At 43.2% G+C, this 10833-nt stretch overlaps 1 protein-coding gene across 1 annotated transcript in view; it reads right to left on the bottom strand.

Annotated features, from left to right (window-relative positions):
• Nucleotides 1-4973, bottom strand: part of LOC148068012 (tubulin alpha chain-like) — a 49371-nt gene extending 44398 nt beyond the window's left edge. Inside the window, exon 1 of the mRNA XM_087803605.1 lies at nt 3042-4973. Within this exon, the coding sequence (XP_087659731.1) occupies nt 3042-3210 (169 nt within the window). The 5' untranslated portion in view covers nt 3211-4973. The remainder of the gene's footprint in view (nt 1-3041) is intronic.
• Nucleotides 4974-10833: the final 5860 nt, after the last annotated feature.

Here is a 10833-nt window from a genome sequence, read left to right as displayed (position 1 = left end):
ACGGCGAGAAAGTTTTCCCTTCACTCACCGATGCCAGCGCTGCAAGAACTTGACATTCAGGTGCGAGAAGATGAACGGGTGGAGCGGGAGCTGAGCGGCGGCCATACGTGGAGCAGAGGCGGGAGGAGACGAGGAGCAGAGGCGGGAGGAGACGAGGAGCAGAGGCGGGAGGAGACGTGGAGCAGAGGCGGGAGGAGACAAGGAGCAGAGGCAGAGGAGACGAGGAGCAGAGGCGGGAGGAGACGTGGAGCAGAGGCGGGAGGAGACGAGGAGCAGAGGCGGGAGGAGACGAGGAGCAGAGGCGGGAGGAGACGAGGAGCAGAGGCGGGAGGAGACGAGGAGCAGAGCCGGGAGGAGACGAGGAGCAGAGCCGGGAGGAGACGAGGAGCAGAGGCGGGAGGAGACGAGGAGCTGACGAGCACGGATGTTAAAGCCTTGTTCCAGGAGTGATCACACTTTCCTCAAAACGGATATGCCGAGTTTCAAAAACTTTTGGAGTTCACTGTGATATAGTTAGGATGACTTTGACGTTTATAGACTCACACCTGACAACAGCTGCAGACTCACACCTGACTACAGCTGCAGACTCACACTGGGTGTGTGAACCCCGGGAGGAAGTGTCACCATCCTCTGCCCAGGACTCATCGGGCAACTGGCTCCATCAGGTTAGAAAATGTAATTGCTTCTGCATAACACAACTAAGGTTCCAGTCGGGTATGTGGAAGTTATTTTTGAATCTTGTTTAGTTTGTGTGTGTTTTGTTCTACCTTGAGACCGTGTTGAAACTTATTATCCTGGGTTTTCTGTTTGTTTTCAGCAATGGAAGATTTCGGGAAATGTTTACAATGTGGAGGGTTTTTGAGAGGAAGGGAATGACGAGTTTACTTATTCACTAACTTATGAACAAGTTAAAGTTTGTGACTTACAATGTAAAGGGAATAAATAATCCTATAAAGCGGAAAAAAAATACTAATTCAACTTAAACAAATGCACTGTTCTATAGCAATGATCCAGGACACTCATTTAGACACAAATGAACATAAAACATTGAAAAGAATGGGTTGATCAGGTATTTAGTGCTTCCTTTAAACATGGTAAAAAGAGAGGAGTTGCCGTTCTTATAGGCAAACTGGCATACTTCAAACATGAAACTACAATAGAAGATGAGCAGGGGAGATATGTGATGGTCATCGGATTCATAAGCGGCATAAAAATAACACTTGTTAACATACATGTCTCAAATGACGCTGCAGACTTCTATACAAATATTTAATTATTACTAGCTAAACATGCAGAAGTAATTATTTTAATTGGAGGTGATTTCAATAGTGTTTTGAGACAGAACTTGGACCGACTTCCTGCAGGACCATTAACCAAGAAATCACGTGCCCTGAAGTGTATGTTTGAAGAACTTTAGTTGATATATATCCTAGAGTAAAGGACTTGGGCTGTGGTACAGGTCAGGGAGACGCCCTTTCTCCAACATTATTCGCCATCAGCATCGAACCATTGGCTGAGCTGATCAGATGTAACTCCACTATAAAAGGAATATTGGATAACGGAAACAAAGAACATAAACTTGCACTTTTCGCAGATGATACATTATTATTTCTAGAGGAACCGAGTACATAAAGCCCTGCATTATTACAAAATCTAGACCAATACAGCTCCATATTCTGGAAATGGTTTCAAATATCTTGGAGTTAATCTATCTCAGAGATTTTCGCAACTATTCTCCTCCAACTATGACACTTTAATAAAGGAAATAAAAAGGACATTAACAGATGGAACAAGCTACCGTTGTCAATGTTTGGCAGAATCGAGACCATAAGAATGAACATTCTCCCTCGATTCCTGTTCTTATTTCAATCTCTCCCAATAATTGCCCCAAGCACCACGTTTAATTCGATCAACAAACTCGTATCACAATTTATCCGGCAAAACAAAAGACCAAGAATTCGATTAAAAATATTGATGTCACCAAAAGATAAAGGAGGACTTGGCCTACCCGATCTAAAACTTTACTACTGGGCAGTGCAGCTTAGAGCCTTGGTGGCCTGGGTGGTTAAAGACCTGAAATAGACTGGGTGTTGATCGAACAAAGCTCAATACCCCAGGTGTCTTTGTCAACTCTACCTTTTTTGAGCCAACAGACCCAAAAGAAACTTAAAATAGACAATGTGTGGCTCAAATATACAATAAAAATAAGGAAAGCAGTTCAAAAGCAGTTGAGGGGAGTCATGGGACTAACTAGATCTATGCCAATAGTTAATATAGAATTTTCACCATCCATCAATGATAACACTTTCAGAAAATGGGCAGAAAAAGGATTGAAAATAATGGACCAGTTTATGAATGAAATGATTTAAAATCCTCCTCATCTTCACGGTTTATATTTTATCAACATGGAATATCAGTAAAAACAATGCTTTCACATGGATTTAATGAAGAAACACTAGTTTTAATGCAAGAATACACATTTATGTACTGTGTTGCTCGCCATTGTTCCCTCTCCGTCAGCACTCGGTTGCGAAGTGTGCCTCCGACATCACTACCTCTTGTAGGGAGACCTGGCACTACCTTGAACACTATCCCTACGCCGAAAGTAGAATTTGGAATCCACTACACGTTGCGGGCACGCGCAAACGTAGTGTTAGGGCCTAGTGGTAGTGCTCAAACGGAGAATTGGAATCGGGGGCTCCAGGTCCACAAAGATGGCTCTCGGGGCAGGTTTCCCGGCCTCGGTCTCATTGAAAAAATTACTGTGGCAGTCCGTTTGACCGCCATCCCTGGACCACGTCTGCCCGTCAGGGTGGACTCCATGTTCGAGGCAGTACAGCTCCCAGCATGCACTGCCCATGTTGACCCCGGCTTGGCCAACATGCATAGAAACACACTCGCACTGCAAAACACGAGGAAAAAGTTTAGATTTTTAAATATTTATATTTGTAGAGCGCTTTTCTAGACCTGGGTCACTAAGTGCTTAAAAGATTTTAATAAAAATACATTAGGCCTTGTCACCTCCTCACCTACGGAGCGACCTTTGACTGTGGGCTCCAGGTCCACAAAGATGGCTCTCGGGGCAGGTTTCCCGGCCTCATCGAAAAAATTATTGTGGCAGTCCGTTTGACCGCCGTCCCTGGACCACGTCTGCCCGTCAGGGCGGACTCCATGTTCGAGGCAGTACAACTCCCAGCATGCAGTGCCCATGTTGACCCCGGCTTGGTCAACATGGATTGAAATACACTCGCGCTGCAAAACATGAGGAAAAAGTTGCACTGCATCCTTATTTTTAAGGATACTCTGGACCACGTAAAATGTAGAGTTCCATCTTGTAGGGCAGTCTTGCTTTAGACGAGCTTCTGGCAAGCCTAGCGGTTTTTGGGTGGCCCGTAGTTTTTCTGTGGAAACTGTGCTCCTGTTCCACAATAACCTTCACTTTGTCAAGATTTTTTTTTTTTTGTTGTTTTTGTTTTTTTTAATCGGAGTCATGCCACCGCTTACATTTAAGTTGAGGGTGTGGGCAAAGCGGAACAGGTGAGGCCAACCTGTGTTCTGAATTGCTTTCACCACATTTGAAGCATTGTCAGACACACAGGCTCCCACTCCCTTGCAACTCCAATAAGCTGCTCTGATAGGTCGTCTGCTGTGTGCCTCTCACTCATTTGGAAGCAGTCCAGCAGGACCGAGACAATCTTCTATTGATCTATAAAATGGCATGTCACCGACATAAATGATGTTGCTGTTCGTGATGTCCAGCAGTCTGTGGTCAGACAGACAGCTTTGGCTTCTTTAACCTTTTCTTTGATTTGTTTGGGTGTTTGGTTCTTTAATGCTGGAAAAGGTAGAGAGCTTTGCTTTGCAAATGTTGCAACATGTCACCGTATTGGAAATGAAACCAAATTGTGTCCAGATAGCACTTTTTCTTCAGGTCCACAAAGATGGCTCTCGGGACAGGTTTCCTGGCTCTGGTCTGATTAAAAAAATTACTGTAGTACTCCGTTTGACCGCCGTCCCTGGACCACGTCTGCCCGTCAGGGTGGACTCCATGTTCAGGGAGCACAGCTCCCAGCATGCACTGCCCATGTTGACCCCGGCTTCGCCAACATGCATAGAAATACACTCGCGCTGATCGAACAAAGCTCAATACCCCAGGTGTCTTTGTCAACTCTCCCTTTTTTGAGCCAACAGACCCAAAAGAAAATTAAAATAGACAATGTGTGGCTCAAATATACAATAAAAATATGGAAAGCAGTTCAATAGCAGGTGAGAGGAGTCATGGGACTAACTAGATCTATGCCAATAGTTAATATAGAATTTTCACCATCCATCAATGATAACACTTTCAGAAAATGGGCAGAAAAAGGATTCCTTCGAACAGCTAAACAACAAACATAATTTACAAAATAGTGACTTTTTCCGTTACTTGCAGATAAGAAATTATATGACAAAACATAAAGATCTGGGAAATGTCATGAGGGAAATGACGAGTATTGAAAATGTATTTTCTTTGGTATTCAAACAAGTTCTACCACCAAAAAAGCTTATATCTCAGATCTATAAAAGACTACTGACTGATACAACAGATAACACTCTTCACATTAAACAGCAATGGGAACTTTTTGAATATTGAAAATTGAATACTATTTTGGAAGATGACATTTGGGAAAATAAGGTTGCAGGCTGCCATAAAGGAATCGGAAGCCAAATTTGGAAAGAATTCGATTGGAAAATAAAAATGAGGTTCTTTCGAACTCTGTTAGTGTCCAGTAAGTTTAAAGATGGAACCAATGACATGTGTTGGAGGAAGTGTGGAATGGTTGGTGATCACTCACATATTTTGGGACTGTCCAAACATACGGGCATTTTGGACAAATATTGGGGGCGAGATCAAGACTATCATGGCAAAAGACATTCCTCTGGACCCTCTACTGTATCTTCTGGATGTATCAAAAGAACATTTGTATACCAAAGACCAACTCTATTTACTACACATACTGTTGTTAAGGTAAGGTAAGGTAAGGTAAGGTAAAACTTTATTGATCCCTCAGGAGGTCTCCTTTGGGAAATTGTTTTTTACCAATAGCCAGCAATTTTTCATAAACAATAAAAAATAATACATAAAAAATAAAGTAAGAAGAACATAAAGAGGAAGAACAAGATGACACAATCTAAGTCTAAAGACAAAGACAAAGAACATAGGTCAAGGAAAAAAAACAAAAAAACAACAAAGACAAAGATACAAAGACTAACATGGAACAGAACATCCAGATACTTTCACTCCACTCCTGCCCCCGAACTCAGAATTGTACAATTTAATAGCCCGAGGGATGAATGAGTCCCTGAGTCTATTTGTTTTGCACCTGGGTAGGAGCATTCGTGCACTCATTCTGCTTCTCTGCTCACTGATGACAGTGTTCAGAGGATGACTGTCATCATCCATGATGGACAGTAGTTTGTTCAATGATATCCTCTCAGCAACTGTCACCAGTGAGTCCAGCTTCATTCCAACCACAGAACCAGCCCTCCTGATCAACCTGTCCAACCTGTTGACACTCCTCTTGGACACATTTCCACCCCAACACACCACAGCATAGAACAGGACACTGGCCACCACAGACTGGTAGAACATGCAGAGGAGCTTCTTGCAGATGTTAAATGATCGAAGCCTCCTCAGAAAGTACAGTCTACTCTGAACCTTCTTATACACATGGTCTGTGTTGCAGGACCAGTCCAGTTTACTGTCCATCCACACACCGAGGTACCTATAGTTGTCCACTATCTCCACCTCGTCGCCTCTGATGGACACTGGACGTGGCTTTGTCCTGGACCTCCCGAAATCCAAGACCAACTCCTTGGTTTTTGAGGTGTTCAGCTGCAAGTGGTTCCTCTCACTCCAGTCCACAAAGTCCTGTACTCGTCTTCGCTGTTGTCCCTGATGCATCCAACAATGGCAGTGTCGTCAGCATACTTCTGGACGAGACTCAGCTCTGAGTTGTAGCAGAAGTCTGAAGTGTAGATGGTGAAGAGGAGAGGGGCCAGTACTGTCCCCTGAGGTGCTCCTGTACTGCACACCATAGTGTCAGACTTGATGTCCTTCAGCCTGACATACTGTGGTCGATCAGTAAGGTAGTCCGTAATCCAGGAGACCAGACCAGGGTCCACATGCATCTTAGTCAGTTTGTCCTGCAGCAGAGTGGGTTGGATAGTGTTGAAGGCACTAGAAAAGTCCAGGAACAGGATTCTCACTGAACCGCTTCCTTTATCCAAGTGGGAGTAGGTCCGATGCAGGAGGTGAAGGATGGCATCTTCCACACCAACTGCTGGCTGGTAGGCAAACTGCAGGGGGTCTTGCGCGTGCTGGACTTGTGGCGTGAGATGTTTGAGGACCAGCCGCTCCAGTGTCTTCATCAGCTGCGAAGTCAGTGCCACCGGTCTGTAATCGTTCAGCACACTCGGTCGGATCTTTTTAGGGACTGGAACGATACAGGAAGTCTTCCACAGAGTTGGTACTTTCCCCAGCCGTAGACTGAGGTTGAAGACATGCTGGAGTGGCTCAGCTAGTTCAGCAGCGCAGGTCTTTAGCAGTCGAGCAGACACCTTATCAGGACCAGCAGCCTTCCCTGGACGAATCCTCCGAAGTACATCCTGTACCTGGAGTGAGGTGAAGCTGGGAAGTGGTTCTGTGGAGCTGGGGGGGGCACAAGAAGGTGGGGCAGGTCCTGAGGCGGGCAGCAGTGAGGGTGAGGTGACCTGCTCAAACCTGTTGAAAAAGTTGTTCAGTCCATTTGCCTCATCCACCGTGTCCACTGCAGTCAGAGAGGCCTTGGTCTTGTGTCCAGTGATGGTTTTAACACCATCCCAGACCTCTCTTATTTCTTCTCGGCTCAGCTTCTCCTCCAACCTCCTCCTGTAGGTGTCCTTTGCCTCCTTCAAGCATCGCTTCACCTCCTGCTGAGCTGACCTCATGGCGTCCCTGTCTCTGCTCCTGAATGCCACTTTCTTCCTGTTAAGGACATCCTTGACCTCCTTTGTTACCCACGGTTTATTATTAGGGTAACAGCGGACAGTCTTAGTAGGGGCGACAACGTCCAAGCAGAAATTTAAATAATCTGTTAGACAGTGTGTCTGTCCCTCGATGTCCTCACCATGAGACCTCAGCAGCACATCCCAGTCTGTTGTTTCAAAGCACTCTCTGATGGCGTCCTCCACAGCTGGTGTCCACTTTCTGATTGTCTTAGTGGTCACAGTCTGTCTCTGCACCAGAGGAGTGTACTGTGACTGAAGGTGGACCAGGTTGTGATCGGACCTTCCAAGTGGAGGAAGAGGTTTGGCTCTGTAGGCGTCCTTCAAGTTGGAATAAAGAAGGTCAATTGTCCTGTTATTCCTGGTGGGACAATCCACAGCCTGATGGAAAGTAGGCAGAGTAGAGTCCAGGTTGGCGTGATTAAAGTGTCCAGAGATGATGATAAACGCGTCAGGATGTTGATTCTGAAGTCGAGCTGTCATTGTGTGGATCTTCTCACAGGCAGATGCAGTCGCAGCGCTCGGAGGAATGTAAACACACAGCGCGATCACATGACTGAACTCACGCGGTAGATAATATGGACGCATGCTGACAGCCAACAGTTCTAAATCTTGACAACAAGAGACTTTCTTCACAGTAACGTGTCCAGGACTACACCAGCGTTTATTCACGTACATGATCAGACCTCCTCCTCTGCGCTTCCCACAGGCGTCTGCGTCTCTGTCCGCTCTGACGGAGCTGAAACCAGGCAGCTCCACATGTGAGTCCGTGGAGCTGCCTGGTGTTAACTGCAAGAAAAATGATCACAATTCACTGGATGAAAATAAATCTGCCAACATTGGATCAATGGAAACAGAATCTAAAGCATGTTTATCAGATGGAAAAAAATGACTGGACCAACTGCAACTTAAGGTCCCTTTGCTTGAAAAAAGATGGTCTCCTGTCATTCATTATTACAGTCAAGAACTGGTTGGTTGGTGAGCAATTAATGTTGTAATAGTATTGTAATACAGTTGTGATTTGTTTTTATGGATTTGTCTTTACTTCTCTTCCTCTTCACCCCTTCTTTTGTTTCAGTTCTGAAGAACTAAAAGTATAACTGAGATGCCCAATCTGAATACAGATACTGTCGAACTGAATGTTTAGTTCCATCTTAATTTGTCTCAAGGTAAAGGTTGTTGATGTTTTTTTTGTGGTTTTTATTTTTTTTGTATTCTAATATTTATTTTATTTATTTTTCTTTCGTTTGATTCGCCTTTGTATTACTGTTCTTATATCCAACTGATGGGTGACTTTAATAGGAGTAACTTGTATGTATATCTATCTACATCTATGATTGATGTCAATTGACAATAAACAAGTTAAAAAAAAGAACCTGCTGGAAAGGTTTTCTAGACATTTTGTTTGCACACACACACACACACACACACACACACACACACACACACACACACACACACACACACACACACACACACACACACACACACACACACACACACACACACACACACACACACACACACACACACACACACACACACACACACACACACACACACACACACACACACACACACACACACACACACACACACACACACACACACACACACACACACACACACACACACACACACACACACACACACAGAGTAATACAAATTTAAAGACCTTACTACCCTTAAAAAAAATTAATACCACACAACAACGTCCTTCACAAACAGCAATGTACACATTGAAAAATGTACTTTTTTTGAATCATCCTCTAGGAAAAATGAGCAAACAAAAATACAACATATTGCATTAAAAATAGTCGACAACAATAAAGTATCTGAAAAGGTATTATAACTCCAATGTAATAGTATTTAAAATATTAAATTATTATATTTTGTATTCATTCAATTAATACCATATTGCACTATTTTTAACTTGTTAATATTTATACTTTTATATACAGTAATTCTATGCAATATTTAATTTATTCTGTTTGTACTATATTGCACCATTTCTAACTTGTTAATATTTATACTTTTGTATATACCTTCACTCTGCTGTGTTTGTTTGCCAAGCAAGCGACACAATTCTGTTGCCAGTTTCACTTTCTTTTATTGTCATTGCACAGAAAACAGTCTTAAAGTCTAATATAAAGAACATAGTAAACGACGACAGAGATAAAGGAAAAACAATATATCACACAATGCAAATGACTTTTCACACACAGAAAAGAACCAAGAAAGCAGTATTTAACTCAGTGGAAAAAACAGTTCACTTCAGTTGGTGTTTGTTTGTTGCACTGATGTACATCAATGTTAAGGAGGAGCTTCATTTTTGTTTCAACTAAGAGACTAATGTTACTTCAGAGAAAATACCATCTTTTTTCAAAACATAAGTAATTTGTATTTATAGAGCGTTTTTCCAGACCAGGGCCTGAACAAATAAAAACTTCTTAAGATGTTTCTTGAAGGAGTCAGTAGATCATCAAGCGCAAAAAGAGAGAAGATCGTTCCAAAGCTTAGGAGCAACAGTCTGGAAGGATTTCTCTCCTCTGGTCCTGAACCGTGTGCGAGGAACCATCAGTAGATTCTGATCCACAGACCTCAGAGCCCGAGCTGGGGTGCAAGTCTGGATCAGATCACTGATGGAAGGTCTGACAACGACGACAAAGCCTCCTGAGCGCGCTCTGTGAAAACACACTGCAACAAAAGTGTGCGGTCGGAGTCCATCCAACCCCTCGCGTCTGCCACTCGTTCGAATAAAGAAAAAAAAATCTCAATCTCCCGCTCATTAAATTGAGGCACTAAACTGAGACTTCTCAGAATATCACGGGCACCCTCGTCATCCGGCGAGCCTTCCCTCGTCCCCATTTTGTCACCCAATATTCCTTTCATTAACTTTAACTTCTCAGTTTCTACCTCCAAGTTAGCCAATTCAGTCCACCGTCTCAACTTCTCAAGAGTAACCTTCTCAGTTTCCATCTGCATGCGTAGACACAATAATTCCTTCTGCTGCTCAAAACTCAGTTGGACAAACAGGTGGGAGTGGCATCACAGATGATTTCAAAACCTTCATTTCCCACAAGTTTGACTTAATAATATCCTTAACATTTTCTTTAAACCGTTTATCACCCACAGAAATGTCAAAATGTTCTATTTTAACCAAGTGTTCTCGTGTGCACTGCTCCAGCAGCTCCTCCGACGGAGCCTCATAGAAAGCTTCATCAATACTCATTTTGCACGTGAACATAAACCAACAAACGGAATCACAAAAATGCAACGTATTGAGCAGAAATGCAGCACTTGCTCCGAAAACCACCTCTTAGTCAAATATCCCTCCAACTACCCAACCTAACTAAAGTGCACACTAGTCTTCAGGGGCTACTGACGGCAGGTATTTACTCACTGTAAATCAGTAGAGTGGCAAAAACAACCAGCAAGCTGGCAACCCCTCCGAGTCTATGGAGTCCTCCCGAGACAATTGCTCGAACCACTTTCACCTCACACTACAATCACAGGTACAAAGCCACTGTACAAAACATTCAAGATTGCTTCATTCATAGTCAACATATATTACTTTATTGTCTCATTTTAACCATCAAGCTTCCAGGAAGCAGGTGCGGGATGAGGCTCTGCTGAAATTCATCATGACTGAAGAAGCTTCTTTTTTTGAAAAAAAAATGTAAAACACAAAAATATGTGCACAAGCAACTTGCATGTTTACATTATATACATATTTATATTTAGTTTATCAAAAAGATGCAATGTGAAATACAATGACTTCAATTATATTATTGTATACGTGTGATC

Source organism: Callionymus lyra, chromosome 12, assembly GCF_982586985.1.
Source record: "Callionymus lyra chromosome 12, fCalLyr1.hap1.1, whole genome shotgun sequence".
In the NCBI taxonomy this organism is placed as follows: domain Eukaryota; kingdom Metazoa; phylum Chordata; class Actinopteri; order Syngnathiformes; family Callionymidae; genus Callionymus; species Callionymus lyra.
Note: the sequence above shows the minus strand (reverse complement) of the source record. Positions and strands in the feature narration are given on the sequence as shown.